Raw genomic sequence first — 23444 nt, forward strand, 5'->3', positions numbered from 1 at the left:
GAATGGCAATTCTGAATCATGAGTACAAATTTCAAAGGTCAAGTCTGGTCAAAATATATAATGCCAGTTTTTAAAACTCTTGAAAAATTGGTGTCACTTGCTAATGACATTTTGATAATGCATTAATAGTACTGTCTATACAAGACAGGATTTTCTCTACATGTGACTAAAGAACCACGACTACTAAGCTTGATTTATATTTAATATATGCTCCATTTATGACTGGTCAAAAACCAAGATACTAAAAGATACAGTAACCATTAAACTTGTGTACTATGTCAGCCACAAGAGAGCATTATTTATTAATCTAGCCCAGTGCTGTTCAACCTTTTTGACACCATGGGCCATTGAAAAATGTTTTTCTTGAAGCCGAGGGCTGCAGCAGAAAACTTAAAAGCATTGACTATATTGCTGCTCGAGTTCAGGTAGGCCATTTAAAATCAGCCCACGGGCTGAACGGCACTGACCTAGCCATTACTATGTCAAAATGATGTATCACAATGATGCCACTGTGATATGCTGTATCTGTCACTGCCTTTCAACTGTAACAGTGTTAGTAGTATGTGTATTTATGGATGTAAATATGTATGTACGTGTTGTTAAATCTTTAGGCTTAAACTTTTAAAGAGACAAGGTAAAACCCAACAAACATTCAATTTTCCAAAATATAAATTTCACGAAAATATAAAAACAAATAAATTTCACTAAAATATAAAATCAGACAAAGTGAAAACTTAAAAATAACTTACAGCGTATGAATTCCTAGAATATTATTTTAAATTATGCTATCAATTTCACATTAATTTGTAAACTATCCAATGGTATTCCAAATTATGGTTCTAATGTGCTTATGTACTAACATGCAAGCACCATGGAATAATCACAGTTCTAAATCCAAAAGGTTTTACTTCAATGTAAATTCCATGGAAATAGAATATAAAAAAAATTCTTGAATGTTTCACATAATCTGAACAAATTATTTCAATGTTCAAGCTCTTGAATAATTTCATCTAATCCATAAAAGTACTGTCTGTTTAGAATAAATATTTTCCATGCTGCCAGTCCAACAAAACAATTATAAATAAATCACTATTTCCTCTCTTTCTTACAAAACTGGCATATGAACTGAAGAATGAAATGGTGTGTATTTACAGTCTATGTGCTCATCAAAATCAACAAAATGTTATCACTAAAAAGATTCTCAAACATTTAAAACTTTAAATTGTGAAACACTTAACAAAGTCATGGTCTGACCTTCTCACATTATTGAGTCAGTCAACAAGGTCATGTATTATGTCTCTACAGTACAAATGCACTCCTAGTATCATGTAATGTTTTCATGACCTCCATTAAATTAATGTGTGGCATACTTGACAGAAATAGTTGCTGCCTTGACCTTGGTAATATGCCTTGATTTATGATGGACATTCTACACATATTGTCCATGTACTTTTACTGCAACACAAAACAGCTACTGAATTTAAAGAAATAAAAAATATAAACGTCATCAACAAAACTATTATAAACTAATATATAATATCCGTAAAAATGTGTATGATGTTTTTGTATGCATGTATGTTTGTTCATGTGTAGTCAAAGCATCCTAGCAAGACTGGCTTAGAAAATGAACAACTACTTACACCTGACCTTATACATAACCTTCAACATATCCAGTATCTGCACTTTTTAAATGCTCAGCACTTGTTCAGCAAGTACTGTCCACTACAACATAATCCATGTTAACATCATAACATCACTCAATGTCTATATTACACAAAACAAGTTGCTTTTGTGTGCTGGTGTATTTTTTATGTGGCATATATCATCATATAGCTCAACTGTATGTGTAATGCTCAGCAGAATTTAGTTATATTTCATATGTTTATTTAAGATTTTTCTGACATATCTTAGTAGATGACACCTTAGTAGATGACACCTCCACTACCCTGCCTTATTTACCTCATCCTGACATTGGTCATATCAATAATCACACTAGCGTGATTCGAATCTTGTCAGTCAGGCTGCTGGGTCCTGATAAGATCCACTGTAGGTTACTCAAAGAAGGCACTCACATTAAACATGGTATTTATCAGAAATGTTCAACAATTCTCTACAATCAATAGCATGGAAAGTGGATAAATTACTACTATTCATAAAAAAAGGAGACGAAAATGTTTCAAATTACAGATCGACTTCACTGCTATGCTTGGGCAAAACATTTTAAAAACATGTCTTGAAATGCTTGCACAATGTTCTTACACCCAATAACCTAATTAGTTATCTTCAATCTGGCTTTACTCCAAAAGACTCGGCTCCTTTATAACTGTGTGGATATGTACAATACTTTCTGTAAGGGGACTGGTAAAGGAAAAGAAACTAAGTATTATTGGAATTGGTGACAAACTCTTGGTTTGAAAATTACCTCTCAAACAGGATGCAAGAAGTAGTAATAGAAGGCTGCACTTCAGGCCAACATGTCTATACTTGAACCGATGTTAAATTTAATTTACATTATATGATATTGCCACTGATACTTGGACCAATGTTAAATTTAATTTACAGTATATGATATTATCACTCATACTTGGACCAATGTTAAATTTAATTTACAGTATATGATATTGTCACTGATACTTGGAGCAATGTTAAATTTAATTTACATTATATGATATTGTCACTGATACTTGGACTGATGTTAAATTTAATTTACAGTATATGATATAGTCACTGATATTCACTATATGATTGTTTGTTGATGATACATCGTTGTCAATTATTGTTGAGGACCCAATGCTGGCTCCTTTTATTTTTTGAAGAAAAAAACTACTTAAAATTAATTTATGAGCAAATCAATGGTTAGTCAATTTTAATTCAAACAAAATGAAATCAATGACCAAATCAAGAAAATCTCAGAGAAAAACACCCACAGCTGTTAAAGAATGACACATTATAACAATGCTGTTAATGAGAGAGCTCAGAATAAACTTGGCTTGTTGACTAATCCTTAACAATACTGGAATTAAAATAAGCTAACCTAGCTAAATTTCATGAATAAAGTGGAGCATAGGTTTTTCTGTTATTTCTAATCTTGTGTGGTATAAACATGACATCACATCCAATGAATTGAGTACAAATCTGTAATAATAAAAAGTCAAAGTCTCATCTGAGTATTGATGATCCTTGTCGTTATGTTATCAGTGACGAAAGGGAGAGTCAGGTTTGTTAATGTACGCATCACTACAGCTCTGGTGATATTTAATTTCCTATCTTTCTCCAAATTTAAAGCAGAATCGTCCCTGGTTGCATATGGTGCAGTACATCCGATTCTCATCTGAAGGAGTTTAAGCACAGTTAGCTTAGCCAGTTTAAAAAAGTTGGGAAATTGTTCTTTACATTATTATTTATTATTTTCCACAGATCAAAGGTACTGTCTCTTGGATATTTCTGTTCCAAAGATAAGATTTATCACCAACAGGCACTCTCCCAAAGTCTCACTTTCTTTTTTTTTCGTATATGTCAGCCTGTATAACCTCAGCACACACTTGTACAAATTCTTCTCCAGACCTTCATAACTCATAGGTGGCATTATTACCAACTTTGAGAAACCAAAGTGCATCACACCATTTTCTCACTGCAATTTCAATAACAGAGAAGTGTACTTTGAAATAGGAATGTTTTCAAAGCAGTAAAATATGCTGTCCTCATTGCACATACAACTGCACTTGATTTTTCACTTTTTAAAACATTGGTGGCAGGCTGGCAGTGTCTTTGAAGTCAGACTTGAGCACATTAGCCTTTAGTGCCTGCATATGATCAAGTGACTGTTGTGTAAGAGTTAACGTCCTAGAATTCAAACGGCCAATCTCTGATATAAAAGGGGTACTTTTCCCAGAACTTTTCAGAATATCACAGTACATACTTCATGTCTTAGAGTTGCATGGTAACCATTTTTACTCATACAATACAATAAAGAATTCTGAAACTTTGCTGCACATTTTGATTTCTTTTTGGGTGGTACATCTAACTTCACATCTGACATGGTTGTTGAAATATTGTACTCCATTTCACAAGAAACTTCACTTCTTTCTTCATTCTCCCATTCACTTTTCAACAATGACCAGAAGTCCACTTACAACATTCCTGCCACCACTAACTTATGTTGAAAAACATCAGTAATTTTACATCCCACCAAGGTTGAGGTCACTTTAAAGAAACAGACCAAAGTTTGTGCATGTGCATATTAAAGGAATGGTTATCAAGTACAGAACCCATCTAGGATACACATGTTTTGGCTTATAAACAATTAGTGGGATATCCAAGTATCCTTTAGTATTAACATACATCTGCAGACTTTGGAAATGAAGAGGTATGGTAATGAAAAAAATATCCTTACTTTTGAATTTAATTTTAGATCCTTATTTGTTCATTTTATCATAATAGAAATAAAATTTGTATACTGCTACACAGGGTATATATTAATATATGCGACTCCAAACTAATTTGCAGGAGTTCTTGTGCATCACCACTTTCCAAATGTGCAAATTGATATAAATTTTGTGTGAATCACAATTATGCACCCTCAGTATATCAGTGAAGGACTGACAACCTACTGGATGAAAGAATTTCCAGGAATTCAAAACATGTCAATTTCTTCATTTTAACAGCCAGCTGTTGAAACCACTGATACTGTAAAGCTACTACAAAATTTCAATTAGCTGCTGGTATGGCCATATTGGATGTCAGCTTGGCACCATTTTCGTTTAGGACAAACAAGGCATAATAAGATGCTGATAAGACTTTCTAGTTTGAGGATTAATAATAAGATTTTAAAGATGGATGCCATGATTGCCACATTCAATACGAGATTGGCACCATTTCTATTTAGTACCAACTTGACAAAAGTCCTTTGCTCAAAGCACAATGTTGACATGACAAGCAATCTAAGAGAAGCAGTCATAACAAGATTTTCAACAAAGGTATTGTGCCAGTCGTACTAGCAGTCAGATCAGCACCACTGTCACTGATGACCAGCTAGACATCACAATAAGTTTTTCAGAGAAAATTCCAATCTGAGATGACCATTCATTCAGAAGATCAATCATTCAAGATGACGAAATTTTCAAGACTACCACTGTGACAGGCATCCTGAACAATTGAATGACACCATTAGGACTTACCAGACATCATACTAAATTGTTTAGAAATAAAACCATGTTGATATGACCATCCATTCACAGAAGCAGTGATAATACTTTCAACAAGCAGATGTGGTGGCCACACTGGACATCTCATTAACACGTTTCATTTTAGACCAACTCTGCATCAGGCGAAAACCCCACAGCAACATTACACCATTCAGGAGGAGCAAGATGATTTTCAAGATGGCCACTGTGACAGATTGTAAGATTGGAACCATTTTAATTGAAGACCAACTAGACATTGCAAAAAGTCTTTGGTAAAAAACCCATTGCAATGACTTTCTGTTCAGGATCAGCAATGATAAGATTTTCAAGATGGCCATTTTTGGTGGCCATATTGGACATTAAACCAGGACCATTTTCATTTAGGATAAACTAATCACCATCAAGTCTTTTAGTGAAAACCACATGTTGATATGACTGTCCATTCCAGAGAAGGAGTGATAAAAAATTTCAAGATGGCCACTGAGGCAGCCATATTGGGTATTAGATTGGCACCATTATGACCAGCAAGATATCTTTTGAAGCTATCTCGTGTAAATTGCATGCCAATATGATTTTCCTTATAGAAGGAGTAGCAGTAACATTATTTTCAAGATGGCCACTATGATGGCCATAATGGATATGCAAGCAGCACTTATTTCACTAGGACTAACTACACCCCATAGGATCAATGTGTGTGTAAAGTTTCATGTCAACTCTCCAATTGGTTCAGGAGGATCAGTGATAACAAACTTGTGCTAACAGACAACAGGCAATGAACTGACAATGGATCACAAAAGACCATCCCATAAGTTATCCTGCCATACAACCAGTAGAGTTAAAAACTTAGATCTTATCTGGAAGCAGATTATCATTCAATTCTCCTTTTTCTACCTGGTAGGAGAAGTGACCATTTCCATTTTGGGGCCCAAGGATGCTCTCTGAAAAGACTTAACAACATTCAAAATGTACAAGAGCTCCTAAGAAAATAAAAATTACCTCTATACTCAGGTAAAAATTCCTGAAGTTCTTGTGGGACAGTTTCATAAAAATACAGTTCTCGAGGTATTAAGGGCTTGCATAGGGTGGTCTCGTTGAATCGAAGAACACATGTATGTCCTCCAACCTGATGAATGAAAGGCTGCAACTGAACTGGTTCACTGTCTAGAGAGAATTCTTCTTCCATTCTCTCTGGCATATTGACTACACTGGAATCCAGTCTAAAACCTTAAATGGGTATGCCTGAAAAGAAAAATCCTAATAAATGTACTTATTGGCAAGATACACAACATAAAAAAATAATTTCCCAAATAAATCTGCAATTGAAAGAAGATAAGACAGAGTGTATGGTTGAGGTACATGAAGCCAAGAGCATTCAATTACATGGTGAATTTTAATTGAAATTTTGATGGTAAAGTAACATAGAAACCATTTACTCTGAGTAACATACCTTGATTTTGAAAACAAGGTTATTCTGCAAACCATAGCTTTATTAGCAGAATTTCATTCTTACGAATAATAATTCACCTCTGTCTGCATGGGTTTGAGTCTAGGATTCGACCTATGTGGGTATGTGAGAAAGCTTGCCAGTAACTTCTCGTGGGTCGGTGGTTCTTCCTGGGGTTTTCCCGGTTTCTTCCCCCACCATTAATACTGGCCGCCATGCATAGCCTATTGTGTGCTGAAAAATGGCATTAAACCCCACAACAACAACAAAATAATCACAACCAATGGATACTTTTGTTTAAATGACATAAGAAATATGAAATATACTCCTTTTTAAAGATTCAACAGGAAATAAACTGATCTTGTATTTAATTCTCATTTCCTGATGATGGCAAAATGTATTGTTGGTTTCGTAATGAAAAGCGGTCTCGCTGTACACTGATATATGACAATACTTTCTGCCAAACTTTTTTCATTCCTTTATTTTCTGTGGTATGTTGATTTGATATTTGCTGACGCATTGTCTTCATCCTGATTGGTGAACAGTTAAATTATCTGATGATGCAACAGATATCAATTTAACTTCTGCATAATAGCAGATGTAAACTCATAAATTTCCTTCCGCCTCTACTTGTAAAAGGAACAAGAAAAACAAACAAAAAAACAGCCAAAGGTGTAACAAGCCAAACGACAAGTATATTTGGCCTTTTATTAACATTGTATTCACACACCTTCACACACCTTCCTTTGTAACCTCTACTGATTATAAAACCCCAAAACATCAAGGATATAACAAAAGCACAAAACATAGTCATTTCATTCATCAATTTATAATTTCTAACCCAACTGCCCCCATATTGATATGAATTGCCAACCAGTAGGAGTAGCAATAAGATTTATTTTTAACAAGTCTGTCATGGCAACCATACTGGGTATCTAATCAGACCATTTTCACTTAGACAACCAGACCTTTTGATGCATAACGTTTTGTAGTACTCCTCCAAGTAGCTTTGGATAGGTAATAAACCTGTGCCAAAGGAAGGCCAGATGAAGGACAATGGACAGTCTCATAAGCTATTCTGGATTATAATCAGTATAGCTAAAATATGCAAGAACAAAGTGAGTTTTCTACATGCACATCATCAAATGCATCTTCAGCGTGATGATCATAATATTTTTAAAGTTCCATGGCAATCGATTAAAAACTGCAGAATTGTTTGTGCTAATGAGAATATGTGCCAGACAGATTGACATATATGGTTAGGCCAAAAAATATGTGTTTCCTATCGCACTGGTTTTAAAATTATGGTAGGTAATGTGGGTTTGTTTTAAACATATTTATTATAATGATTACTATATATAATATACTAAGCACTTCAAGTACTGGGCTACACAGGCTCAATTAGATGCATAATTTTTTAGAATATGTCTTTTTTATAAAAACATTATCTACTAAGATAAGTAGATATAATGTACTAGTATTTTCAATTACTGGGCAAAACTGGCTCAATTTTGATGCACAAACCAATTTAGGAATTTTTTTATTTTATTTTTTTTAACTGGGGGAAAAACAGTGCTATGTTTGGCACCAAAAAACATGGAGGGTCTGCTGACTGGAAACACACCTTTGTTTGAATATACTATGTTCCCCATCGCTACAGAAGCTGGAGTACAACTAACTGAAATACAAGACTAAATATGATTTAAAAGTAACAATCCAAGGTACACATCTGTAAAATATTTAAATCGTAGGTTATTTTGTAACAATTTATAAAATAATGGAACTTTAACAAAAGTATTTCTGAATTTGAGCACTCAAGTTAACAAGTTTTTGAATATGGGCTCTAGCCCTTATAAATATTTCAATGAATGGTTAAACAGATCAGCCAGTGTGTGTAAGCCCAAATGGCAGATTTGCAAGGCAATCTGAGAAATTCAGCTAAAGCCTAAACACACTGGATCATGAAAAGTACATCATAGTAACTCTATTTTCTTCTGACCCTTGCAATAGTCTTTATGATGTACCTAATTTTAAGCTATACGTCTTTACAAGCAATCAAGTCTGAGAACTTTGCTGGATGCTCTAACCACTTAGGCCACCAGCCCTGTTGAGTTGCCTAATTATGACAGTCTGATTCAGAGATACTGCATCAAAAGCATGTCAATATGACATGAGTTGTCCAGTTAAGACAGTGTGATTAAAAGATACTACATCATTTACAATCACTTTACATACCAAGTGAATCCATTATATGTATGACCATCAATCCAAAATGAAGAAATGCTAACTCACATAGATCCTTCTTTTTGAGCTTAAGTTTGCAAGATTATCTATCAAAATGCCTGAACATGAAAGACCCTGGACACTGGTAATGATGCAATCTGTGTTGAATCTGCTGAATGCCACAGTCAGTCAAACTCTTACAATAAAAATACCTATATAAATGGTTAACAAACCTGCAAGATAATAGCTGGCTTATGATCCAGGAAGAAGCACTACAGCAATCACTCTGTATTAAAGCAAATCAAAGACAATTCTTAGGCTTGAGTTACTAATAACCTGTTAACATTACAACTGAAAGGCATGCAGCCTGTGCTGATCATATACATGTAGTTACATCAGATATTTTATCTGCCAGCAAAGTGATTTTAGTTGTACTGTGAGTAGTGTTCAGTTGGGAAAAGTCTTCCTGAACAGTGAAATGTTGCAATTATATATATATATATATATATCAATGTACCCAGTCACACTAAGTACTAATACAAATTATTGCTCACAACCAAGAAACAAGAGACAAATTTACCAGTATTTCATCAAATGAAACACATCTATGGTTAATGATTAATATTGGATATATCAACATTAGTTGTAGTTCATTCCCATCATTAGTAAGACTTTCAGTGTGGATTATAAGAATACTTTAGATTCATTGTTAAGGAAGATGATGCCTGGTGGGACATGGAGGCATTCCCTCCCATACGCTGGAGTGGTCTTAGTCACCCCCAGCCCCTGACCGATTTCGTTTTCTTTATAACTTTATAACTCATCAGAGGGAATTGAACAGGTTGATTCATTTAATCAGCTAATCACCTGACAGTAAGAGATTCATACACTCCTGGGAACTGATGCTGCAATTTTGTTCATGTGCCTTATATTCCTATTGTTAGGACCTATTATTACTGTCTGCCAGTATATTAAGCTGCAAGCTCAAATGATGCAACCAGGTACCAAATGATACAATTGTCATTCAGCCAGTATTTGGCTAGAAAATCAAAACTTTGAGACTGTTTGCTAATCTATCAAATTTAAAAATAATTCTAGTAATAAAGATAATCATCGTTAGGTTTCTTATTTTGTCATAAATCTCTCTATTTTTTCCTCTTAAATAATTCACACATCACAATCTTAAACAAGGGTTATCATTTAGCCCTCCTGTTTGGGAAATTGACATTGTTAAAGTTCATAAGGACTTAGAAAGCATATTATGACGATTTAAGCTGAAAACTTCTTTCATCGCACACCAAAAACCTATGATGAGACTGACTCTTTGGAAAACAAAATTGTTCAGTGACTCAGACAAAAAAGCACATGAATACCACCTAACCTCCATGAATATATTGAAGCTTTCTGTAAAATTATCAATATTGAACTTCAACAAAAAAGGAAATACAGCCTATATATCACAAAAAAATGAAAACCACGACCTCAGAGAACTATGTAATAATAAAAATATATTTATTAAAAAGCCAATAAAGGGTACGCTATTGTAATCATTAACACTGATGATTACATCAACAAAGCCCCAAGACAATTAAATGAAAAGAATTATTACACCAAAGTAAGGAAAGACCTTTCGGAAATAATCCACAATATGGAAAAAAATTGTGTAATACAAATTTTAGACAAAGTTGTTGTTGTTGTTGTAGGGTTTAACGCCATTTTTCAGCACACGATAGGCTATACATGGCGGCCAGTATTAATGGTGGAGGAAGAACCCGTGAAAATCCCGGAAAGAACCACTGACCCACGAGAAGCTACTGGCAAGCTTTCTCACATACCCACATTGGCCAAATCGGAGACTCGAACCCACGCAGACAGAGGTGAGATGGCAGTGATCCGTAACGGTGAGCGCTTTAGACCACTCGGGGCCCCAATTCAAGACAAAGCAGAATTAGATGATAAGGCTTTTCTAAACTTTATCAATGACAAAATCTGTACTCCTAGATTATATTCGCTTTCAAAAATATATAAAAGCTATACTCTGGGAAAAATTCCTGGAAGACCAATTACTAGCGGAAACAATTCAGTGAAAAAATCAGTAGTCTAATAGACTAACATATTAAACCAGTTGTCAAAATTATATCTTCATACATCACAGATTTCATAAATAAAATTCAAGCTGTCCACAATTTATTTGATGATTTCTTTTTAGTCACAATGGACTTCAATTCCCTCCACACTAACATACCTAGCCATGAAGGTTTAACTTCAATAGCCAGAACTCTAGCTTTAAATAAACCAAAGTATTGTCTCTCCAATCTGAGTATTTTAGCTTTATTAAAATTCATATTACATTGTAATAATTTTACCTTCGATGGCTCCTATTATCTGCTAATTGTTACAACCATCATGGGAACCAACTAGACCATTTTATTCCAATATTTTTTATGGGTGATCTAGAATGGAAAATGCTTAATTCAGCATCATAGAAACCTTTCATTTTTCTACGGTTTATAGATGAAATGTTTAAGATATGGGCCGGTTCTGAGTTGGAATTAAATAAAATCAACAAATTCTGTAACAGCTTCTATATCATTATAAGTTTGCAATGGAATATTCAAAGGAAAAAAATCATATTCCTTGATACTATAATTATTCATGAAAATAATATATCATTGGATATATACTGTAAACCTATAGAGAAGCATTGTTATTTACATTATATTTCCTACCATTCGTACCAGTGTAAAATGTCAGATCCATATATTCAACTAATATGCATTGGACTAATATCAACTAAACAGTAGGATTTTGAGAAATATGCCTCCAATCTCATCCTTTTCTATGAAAGACCTGACTTAACAGAAGCTTGTTCCAAAGCAAGCTGGATAATTGTGTTCATTACAACTGAAGCCATTTCAGAAGGATATCAAACTAGCAGTGTGATACTAGTATCCTTACATATGACAAAGATACTTAGCTTCTCCAATGTGCAATTAGATTTCTCTGGCCAATTGTCAATTTAATTCTTCCAGAGATATTTCAAAATCAACAAATTCTTGCACAGAGAAATGGTTCTAAATTAATCAATCAACTAATAAAAACCAAGTTCTCAAACAAGCATCCAGGACAGACAAGTAATACATTCCCAAAGTAGTGGATTGTGAGACGTTAATTGCTGCTTCTGCATAAAAATGGATAAATCTAAAATATTTAGAAGTACATTCACTAACCTCAAATATAAATCAAAATTAAGAGGACATTATACCACATGAAATGTCATCTACTTAGTTGCCATCTATGTGACAAATGATATGTAGGCAAATCTAATGGGAATTTCCAAGTGAGAATAAAAAAGGCTTTAGAGATATCCATACTCAAAAGGATTCCCCAGTATCCACTTTAACCTACCTGACCACACCATAGATTGTGTTTGTTCAGATAAAAGAAATCATAAAATGGGATCCGGAGCTCACTATTAGCACAATTTATTGGAAAGATAGAGAACTCCATTGGATACACCAATTACACACTCTACAGCCTGTAAAGATTAACATCACTGTTTGTGTGTGCATGTGATTAGGATTTTTAACGTAGCTTTTAACAATCTTTCAGTCATATCGCTACGATGTCTGCAGTGTGGCAGTTTATAGTGAACATCACTGTTTAAATGGAAGTCTAGCATTTTTAACTTAGATTCATTCTTATTCTATATTTCTGATACTGGAAGAATTATTAATATTTTAAACACAATTCTGGGGTATATTTATTAACTAATCTTCATTTGAGTCATAAAGAAAAAGTTGTGGCTGATGTCAAATTCTTGGTGGCACTTTTTGAAAACTGTAATGGGCCCATGGCTCCATCAGGCTGAATTCAAGAATGAACTCTGCAACTCATAATGCAGTTCAAGTTACATTACTATATTTACTCACTGATAAGATGAATCCAAGCACAAACTGCACAGACCCAGATCTACTGCTGCATAATGCACTGGCAGATCTGGGTCTGTGTTGTTTGTTAGGAGCAATCAGTAGAAGAAACAACACAGACCCTGGTCTGCAAATGCATTATGCTATGGAAGATCAGGACCATGGCTCTTTGCAGTTTGACTTGACTTTTAAGCAAGTATTTACTGTACCCAGCAGGCAAACATATCCAATAAAGGAAGCTAAATGCAGACACTAACCAAAGTATTGACAGCAGATACATATACTGACAAACACACATCAATAATCAATATTAGTAAAATGGAAATGCTTTGTAACTAGCTTCTATCATTTTTTCATCTCATTTTCCACAACTTACACATATCAAAGCAACCAAATGACTTGACACTGCAAATCTCCATCCTATTTACGACAAAATAATAGTCTGTCCTCCACCCCAATATGGGTTCCATGATGGTCGAGTGGTCAAAGTCACTTGCCCTTACATCTCTGTCCATGTGGGATTGAGTTATGGACTAACCACTGTGGGCACATGAGAAAGCTTATCTGTAGCTTCCTATGGCTTGGTGGTTCTTCTAAGGGTCTTTCTACACCAAATATACTGGCTGCCATGCATAGCTTATAATGTGCTGAACTAAACCCCACAAAAATGAACATCAAACCCACCTCAATAGTCATCCCCACTCCTACCAGCAACTCATGTATCATAATGATATACTTTCAAATTTTGACTATATATATATATATATATATATATATATATATATATATATATATATATATATATATACATGTATATATATATATTGGAGATTATTTGAAATTATCTTAGTAATTAATTTTTTTATTATCTTATCTTGAACCCTTCAACAATGTGTAACAAAACTACAATGTTTCAAAGTTTAAACAATTTCCACCAACAGTTTAGGATGTGTGGTAAAGGGGAGACAGATGGATGGATTAATAGAAATATCACAAAATCCCCACTAACATTTGGGTATAATAATTCTTCTTCTTGCACTAATATATAATGCTCATTATTTTAAATGAATTTAACTCTTGCAGTTTCCAATCATGCTCTGCACCCAGCCTACTGGTATTGGTTCTTGTATACTGATATGACATGTTCCATATATACATATATGCAACTAGCTTTGTCAACAAGCTAACATGACAGTTTATGAATTTATACAGCCAACTAATATTCACAGTGTCAATTTGCTTCAAAAGCTGTTGAATATGAACAGCTTCCTCTGGAATCTGTCTTGATTTACTGCCAATGCATACGATGATGAAATTTTAGCCATGGTGGAATCAAGGCTGAGAGAATATGTGTGTGTGGTGTTATGAGTCTATGCTCTCAAAAATAAGAAACAAAAAAGAGTGAAAAGCAACAAGCTTTGTAAAATTCAAGAAATAATTTACTTCCCTAGAATACAAGGTTAAAAATGAGAAAAAATAAGTTATTTCGAATTTAAATCCCAAAATAATCCCAGAATTACTGACAGAAGTCCTAATAATTTAAAGTCCTGAATAAAATTCAGTAGAAGTCCAAAATAAATCCTAAGCTGAAGGTGTTAATGTGTCAACAGTCTTTTGTTGAATCACAGTAATACCATTCCAGGTCTGAATTCACTATAAATTCCAATGAATGTCACTGTCCAAGAATTTTATCAGAGCACTTTTGTATTTCCAGAAAAAATAATCACTTCAATTCAGTTGTTTTATGAAAATAGATTCCAGCTGAAATAATACTGAACAAAACATATAATACAACTTGACTGTGCTAGAACATAAAGCATGAATGAAAAATCCTCTCAGTTACCAGATTACATAGATCTCCACTTGACCTAAGGTCACGATTAGGATTTTCTAAATAAAAAAAACTATTACCTAGTAAAAATAACCTCCAGAATGATCCTGATGTTTACAAAATTAAAAATGTTAATTATTATTAGAAACCAGAACCTGGATTATGTGAAATTCCAAAACCTAGACCTAGACCCAAATAAACATATTGACTTCTATTAATAATAATTCTACTTTAAACCCATACACACAGTTAATGATTTAGATATGTATTAGTTGTTTACTGAATAAAATAGAAAAGTCAATTAGGTACAGCAGAAAACGAACTCAATTCTGGACAAGTCCAACATATAATGTTACATTATAATAGCATGTAATGAAATCAAACTATCAAACAATGCAAATTAAATATACATAAGTTATTTATACTTTGCAAAAACTAGGGAGTGTGCAGATGGAGATGACCCAAAGGAACCAGATCTGCAGTGGCATTCAAGCTTTCCAACAGAGATGTAAAGATGAGCATACAATGATGTCTTTGCTCACAGTGCCTCCAAAAATGTCAGGATTCATTCTATCCCATGGGACCTCGACAAAATTCTGGTTCATGAGGAAGTTTATCCCCATATAAATGAAATCCTGAGATGATGCGAGCTCTTACTTCTCTAAACTGGGTAAAAGACCCAACAGAGTTACTGTTGGGTCTTCAGTGACAATGTCTCAAATCAGATGGTTGAATTATAAATTGAGGTTGCTGGTTGAAGGGGTGGGGGAGTGCCTCTGTTGGCATGTTACATTACTATGCTTCCTGACCGATTCTGATGGACCAGGAGCAATTGTATGGGATCTGGGCTGATGACCATTCAGATCTTGAGAAACCACAGTAGTAACAAGTCCTCCAAAGAGATTTTTTTGCTTTCCAGAAGGAGAAGCCATGAGATGGTCTTTACTACAGCTAAGGAAGACCTGTGAGGAATCCAATGCAACATCATTGTGGACAAGCATAAATCTAACAAATAAAGCCACTGAAATAAAATGCACCAGCTGCGAGGTGTTAGCCACAGTAGCTGAGATGAGGTTGGCATGAGAAAATAAGGTAACTAACAAACAAGCTCTCTGTTCAATAGCTTCAATCATTTTTATAGGAAGGCATGCCCAGGCTCCAGTGGAAATATCTACTCGAGACGACCCTGCATTCAATATGAGATGTTAAAAGGCCATTCTGGAGAACGTACCTGCTAGTGCAAGGCAAAGATCTCAATGTAGAGCGAGGAACAGACCACCCTTTACATCGCTGAGCATAGTCTTAGCCTGCATAAAATATTTCTTCAATCATAGATGAATGAGGAAGAAACAGGAGTCCTGGTTGGGATAGAGTTACTGAGATCTGTTCCAAACTTGGTAAAATCTTATTGGACTGTGCATTTGATGGTTTCTAACACAAGTCTGCATGTAAAGGGTTAAACAAGTTTACCAACTTATCAAATAACCGGATCTTCCCATTCTCAACCGAGAGGTAGTGGGAGTGATAGGAGTCATCAACGTGACTGCTTCCACACTGAACTCACTGGATTTAATGAGGATAGAGCATCTTCACCTAGTACTCTCGGTAGAGGAATGTCTGTGCCTCACACTATGGGGGTGGGGGTGGGCACAGAAGCACCTGACAGGGAGCTCATAGGACAGGGAGGAACTCTGATCCCTTTCTCAAGAATGTGAGGCATCTGAGTGATGACTGATAAATGGTGATAGGCAATCAGCACGAGATTACCAGTGACTGGTGAACAGTGACCAGTATGATCTGACTGGTCCCTAGGATATACTGCCTGGTGCCTAGCAATCAGTAACCTGGAATAACTGACTGGTGACTGGTCAGTAATGAAACACAGATATGTTGTATCCTTGTTTGTCAGGGTAGAGGGCTGTTCCTCCCACTTGGGGGGGGGGAGAATGCCATACTACCCCAGAAGTGATGGGTAAAGTGCAGATCCTCTCCTCATGGGAATGTGTGACAAGCTACTCAACATGTGAGGCATTCAATATTTCTCCCTTTTGTGAGGATAGAACATTCTACTCTGAATGTGAGATTTGCTCAGTTATTCTTCCTCTTGCAGTTGGTTATAAAAATTCTCCAGTTTGTTGTCATAGTTAGATGTGGATGCATAGGCCTGTATGATTGTGATGTTGAAGGGAGTCACCCTCAGGCAGATGGTAATGAGCCTGCTTGATACTAGGCAGCAACCCATAATGCTGTTCACAATGCTCTTGTGGACAAGAAATCCAACGCCATGATTGTGTTTGTCCCCTCTTCCGCTGGAGTAGAGTTTATGCCCTTCATCTGTTGTTATTTTGCCAAAGTTATTCCAGCGCACTTCACAAAGACCAATAATGTTCCAGTTGTACCTCTCCAACTCATATGTAAGTTCTTTCAACTTTCACACAGCCCTTAGTATTCTAACGTTCCATGTACCAATGATGATATTGTCTCTCCCACAGATCTTGATAATAATGAACCAAAAATCTTTGATGCTAAAGCACCAGCCATAGTGTTTTCTCTGACTTAATAAATGAGTGTTGAAATTTACATAGATATTGAAAATGCTAAAGCTATACACTTACATAAGAATGAATTTAAATTTACTGCAACAAACTACTGACCAATTTCTTTCTTATCCACTGACCAAGCTGACTGAAATCAAATTCTGAAGAACCAGTGATACATAGTCCAAGCTAAATCATTCACACCCTTTTTAGTCTGGTTACAGATCCATGTTGAGAATGTCAATAACATTATTTTCTTGAGATCTCAGCTGGCTTTCACTGTTGAAGATCACAAACTCCTCTGCCAAAACCTTGAAATTTGTGGATGGGGTAAAACTGCACTCATTCCCACTATGCAAACTGTAGAATTAATCAGATGTTCTTAAACTGTAACAAAAAGTCAATTTATTATGCTCAAAACAAGGTAATGAATTACATCTCAAAATCATGACTTATGTTTAAATATTGAATGAAACAATTTACATGAGAACTGACCCTCATTTACCACTGGCCCAATCACATTTATTCTGTACTTTTCTCACAAATTTATTTGCTGTTCAAACTGAAGAAACCCTAAATCCAGAATGCAGAAACCTATCTCTATTCCTTTCATAGGGTGAAAAACATTGTACAGTATTGGAGGTTTTTATAAGCCGCAAACCGCAAGCTTACCTTGTCAAGTAACTGCATAATTACTGCTCAATATACCAGTCAGTGTGAGCATAGGACAAGTCATTATTATCCAAGAAAGACAAAAGTGCTAATTACAGGAAACTAATTAAGCAGATACTCTGAAATGTGCGGAGACACCAACAAATGGGGCTTAAAATGAACATACTGCATTTCATTGGCATGCTTAAGGTTTCTTTCAGGAAAATTGGCGAGTCCCAACTCACTTAAAATATAACAATCTCATTCTCTTCATCCAGCTAGCCATTTAACTATATATCTACTGTTATGTATCTATATATTTTGTAACTCCTAGCACATGATTTTATTTAATTTTTGTAATTTTTATTCATGGTTGTAAACTGTATAGTACATTTTTTGTTATAAATTGTGTATGTAATTTGAATTTGTTAAGAACACAAATTGAATAGGATCAATAAATACATGTTTACATATGTGTTGACAATTATTAACAATAATCTTAATAATAAGACTTAAAATGCTATGGCATAGTTTCTCAGTAAGTGATGGGATATGAAAATTTTGAGAAGAATTCTGTGGATTCCCATTGGTTGCATGAAGTCATGTGACTGTACTTAGTTTGTCTTAGGTATGTTGTCACATGGGGTCTACTGCAAACTACAGCCACAATATATGATGTATATGAGGAGAAATTTAAGCATTCAGTGTCATTCCGATTTCTGGAGTCTTTCAAACTTTTTATGTTCCTAATATAAGTCTGAAGACGTTTTATGTTGTACTTAGATATTTTATGAGAGGAAAAACATTTGTTTGAACTGTTCTGTGGCGACAGAAAGTGCTCATTATTTGGACAATATTACTCTGGAACTGTTATAAATTATTCGAAGGAATTCTGGACAATGCAATCTTGACAAACTCACAGTTCTTGGAGGACCATTACATTTCCAGAATTGAAATTTATAAGGGAATTTCCACTCATTTAGGACTTTCATAGACCTGTATAAGGACTAGATTGGATTCACTTCAGTATACTTAAGTTCCTTTCACATTTTTTATTTACTACTTTCATAATTAAACTTTCTGTAAAGTTTTACAAAATGTGTTGGTTTGCTTCTTTTCTGTTACTTAAGTTTGTGACCACTGAGTTGTAACACTACAACAAAGTCAAAACATAAAATCAGAAAAGCTATCTGGTCTGAAATGATTTTTGAAAACTCGTGTTTTACATATGAGAAAGTTTAAGTTGTGTGCTTGTAGGTGGTTGGAAGCACCATAGGGTTTTCCTGACAACCTGAGATTGGTAACTGACTATTTGAAGAATGATGAAGCTAATCCTTTTGATAGAAATGATGTGTGTATACCACAGTAAAGAATGTAAGTGTGCCACCAACTCCACTGGAAATATACTGCATAAATTCAATAACTTCTCTCATAATCTTATACCAAACAATATACAAAAGTGAAAGCGGATGCAGAATCCTGAAAAAAATTAACAGGGCCTCTTCTGAGATGTGATATACTGGTTTCAAAAGAGTGCAAAAAGATATCAACAAATTTTATGAATTGTTGTGAAGGTCCTTTCTTGGAATTACGATTTAATTTTGAAATTTGTTAAATAAACGGTCTCACATTTTGTTAGTTGTTTCCATCTCTCACACCCAAATCATAGCATTTCTCTGACAAAATCTCTTGCAGAAAAGCATAAACAATATGAAGCAAAATGCTGTCAACTGCAATGGCAAAGGAAAAATCTGTTGTTGACAAAGTCATAGATAACTCCACCATAGGTTTTGGCATTACTCAACTTGTTTGACAACTACTAAACTGCACAAATCATAATTAATTAACACCCATTTCAAAAACGGTATTCAACTGAAAGACTTGTGGATGGGTGTTAAATCAAGAGGCCCTGAGGTACAAAGAAAATAGCCTGAAAACTTTGCACCTCTTAGAAGATCTAGACAAAATCATTTATATGCTCAACCTGCACAACTGCATGGTGTTTGGAAATGCAATAAGATTGGTAAACAAATGGAACATAAACCAGTATCTTTAGGTGCCAATCAGGGTACAAAAAATGTCTGAGATGAGACAGCAGAGAAAATGTCACTTGCCCATGTTATTACTACAGGTTGTACTGTGATGTGGGTGGAAGACCGGTAACATGGATTATCTCTTAATCCATGTGATACAGTTTCTGTTTGTCAATAGCCAATCATGAAGTTTTTGGTCTTCCAGAAGAGGCCAAAAAGGAAAACTGTCTCATTCTATCTCTACCATTGTCTACAATTTAAAAAAAATTACTTCTTGATTGGACAGTGCCCAATCCTTTCAATAAAGCATATAAACATGCTTACACTGAAATCTTGAGAGAAAATCAACATCTGACAATAAATAAATGTATATGGTACATTATGCCAGCATCGTGTACCAATAAAAATATTAGGAATGGCTTTTAGGCTAATGGAATGGACATATGTGTTATACCTGACTGTGCATATTACCCACAGGAATCAAATGTGTATAAGCATGAAAACTTGGAACTTGCCTTCATGAAAGATTTCCCCATGCAAATCTGTGACCAAGCCTCTAAAACTTATCCAACAGCCTCCTCAAGACAGCCATGCAATCTCTTTTTAGCACATCACCAATTCATGTCTATTGCCAAATCCATATTATAAGAGAAGAGTGGCTAACACAGAACATTCTTACAACCACTATCACACAACCTGCTTCTAATAAAGCTACGCATGACTTCTTAGAGGTCTATATGCAACCCCAGCAATTTCTTCTATATATCTATATTTTATGCAACTCCTGGTACTTGGTTTTATCTAATTTTTTAATCTTAAATGGCTGTAAATTGTTCAGATTATCTTTAGTCGATTTTGCCTACATGACCCAAGTCTGTTAAGAGCAAAAATTACATAGGATCTATAAATAGCTGTTTACATATGTGTTGACAATTATTAATAACAATCTTAATAATAAGACTTAATGCAGCCTTTGGATTAATTTCTCATTGGCTAATGGGGTTCTGACATTTCTAAAATAATTCAGTAAATTCCCACTGGCACAGCTTGGTCACATGAATATGCAAATTTGAGACAAAACGAATAGTTAGGTCTGACATGGGGGGGTATATTGTGAAATTTTGTCACAACAGAAGGTGTATATAAGGAAGGAACTGAGTGGATTCATTTCGATTCTGGAATCATCCTCATTTCTTGTGTTCCTGCTATAAGTTTCTGCTCTCAACATACCCAGCCCATTTTTGGATTCTGTATCTGGACATTTTTTGTTAGGATGTGAGGTAGATTCTCAAATGAAAACAATAAATTTGTTGAAATCATATGGTACCAGCATGGAGTATTTGCTTTAAATGACCTGACAAAATTAAGCAAGATTAAAAACTGCTTAACATTGGTAAGTGGAATATTTATCTTTCAGACATAGCAATACATAATTTTGTAATCTTAATAACTTGACAAATGAGGTGATTATGCTGTCTTTAAAATTCTAGATTTCCATTAATGAGACAAATATAGGTACCATATATCAAATTCTGAGTCTGATTCAAAGATAGCAAGCATGTTCATTCTCCAATAACTTTTTATGGCTTAAGCTATTAATATGAAACCTGCATGATTGTGTATTAAACAGACATTTTCAGTGGTATACAATATTTTCCATCTTTATTTACAATGCTGTCAGGCATATCTGCACACCTGAGGTTTCCGTCACCAATACTGAAGCAAAACACATACAAAATTTGACCAATGGATGAAAATAAAATACTGCAATGCTTAACATTTCAAAGAGGCCATTGTCAGCAAAATATTCTGTTCAAAATAATATTAATTTTGGACATACTGGATACCACCCATGTTTATTAATCAGACTATGGAAATGAAATACATGTCTTTAGACTTTCTCTGTCAGCATTTTGTTTGAGTAATTAGGTCAGGTTTATAGATGGTTTTACAATATTCAGTGTAACAATGCCAATAAATGACAAGAGATATTAAGCAAACTAAACTGCTCGCATAAACTATTATGTTGAAGAAAACCAACAATGAATAGGATGTAATGTGTTTACAAATTCTCATTTATGGAAGAATTTTTTTTACCGAAGAACTGAGAAATAGACTATATGCCAGGGAATTTCTTGAGCATCCTGTTTGGGTGACAAGTTCATATTTTGGATAGCAGACGATTTTGTACATGTGGGACAACTTCTTGCAAAATTGGAAACTTGGATTAAAATGCAGTATTGTTTTAAGGTATACATTTCCATCTTTCATATAATGTATTTATTTTACGATTCTAAAAGATACATAGTAAATAGGATTTTCTGGGTTACAAGTTCAAGAAGGTCATGTAGTGGGCTTTCATGCTGACATTTAGAAATCACATTTTCATATTCAATTTGGGTAGAAATGTGGGATATGTTTGTAAACTTCATGAATACCACTTCCTTAATAAAAGGACGATCGTTCTTTGTCGATCCAAACTGGATATTCAACCAAAAACAACACATGATCCAATATTTACTGGAATGTCGTATCATTGCCCAGAATTACCCGATGCGCAAAATTAACCGACATGGTGGTATATTTAAAAATTGGCTCATTATTGCTAATTAATGTGGGGTTTGTTCTCTACAAGCTCAATTTCAGAGTTTATCATTTTCAAAAATCTGTCTGCTGCAGACAGCACCATGTAAAGTGAGAAAAAAGCAAAACCAAACAGAGCACTAAAAAGGAATTAAAATACTGTCAACCCAAGTAGGAGGTTATGTGTGTATGTTACCTATCTTTAAAATACACTGCGAGTTGTTTAAGCAAAGAATGTTGCCCTATATCTTCCAGTTATTCTGCAGTACCGTAACAGTACATTTCCCAAGTCCTACAATGTAAGACGAATCACATGTTATTTATGTTTTAGTGCTACATAAACATAAATATCTGTGTCGAGGTCTTACATGTAGGACTATACCTTTCGCTAGTGAATTTGAGTTAGCTGTACTAATCAACAATTTACGAGTCAGCGAGTGATCGTACATAAAAATGTTAGTCCTTAAAACAAAATAAATTAAAAAACTAGGCAATACTATTGTGCGAAACATACAAATGAAATAGTAACCAACTGCTCGACAGCATGACTTCTACGAAGATGGCGTTCAATTTTGACAGTTGACACGGGAGGCTACTCTAATCTACCAGTGTATGTAGCGACTAGCGATCAAAAATCAGTACATGTGCCCAAGGTCAATCGCACTAAAAAATATTATAACACAGGTCTAGTTGAATTATAAAGCGAACTTTCATTAACCGATAATTTTTTCTTACAAATTTTAACACTTATAATGAAAGCGCTTAAATTTAATTCATATCCCTATAAAATACTGACTTGTTTCCGGATTTACTACTTTAATATCCACAACATCCCTCGCAATCTGACTTCAGCCGTCAAAAAATGAGCTTTTCGTATGAAAACTGTAATGATATAGGAGACGCTCAACAAATATTATAAACTTGTGAGAGCGTGTTTGTGATTTGGATTTTTAACGTGTGTGTGTGTGTGTGTGTGTGTGTGATTTGGATTTTTAACATAGCTTTAACAATTTTTCAAATGGCCCCGAGT

General features: G+C 34.7%; 1 protein-coding gene across 1 annotated transcript in view; it reads right to left on the reverse strand.

The window, feature by feature from the left end:
* The window catches only part of LOC149807102 (inositol hexakisphosphate kinase 1-like), a 63427-nt gene extending 40424 nt beyond the window's left edge, over positions 1–23003 (reverse strand). Inside the window, exons 1-2 of the mRNA XM_089961986.1 lie at positions 22929–23003; positions 6180–6422 (exon numbers count right to left, since the gene is read on the reverse strand). Of these exons, the coding sequence (XP_089818112.1) occupies positions 6180–6378 (199 nt within the window). The 5' untranslated portion in view covers positions 6379–6422; positions 22929–23003. The remainder of the gene's footprint in view (positions 1–6179; positions 6423–22928) is intronic.
* Between the last annotated feature and the right edge of the window lie 441 nt (positions 23004–23444).

This window comes from Sinohyriopsis cumingii, chromosome 1, assembly GCF_028554795.1.
Source record: "Sinohyriopsis cumingii isolate HCF-2022 chromosome 1, ASM2855479v2, whole genome shotgun sequence".
NCBI lineage: Eukaryota > Metazoa > Mollusca > Bivalvia > Unionida > Unionidae > Sinohyriopsis > Sinohyriopsis cumingii.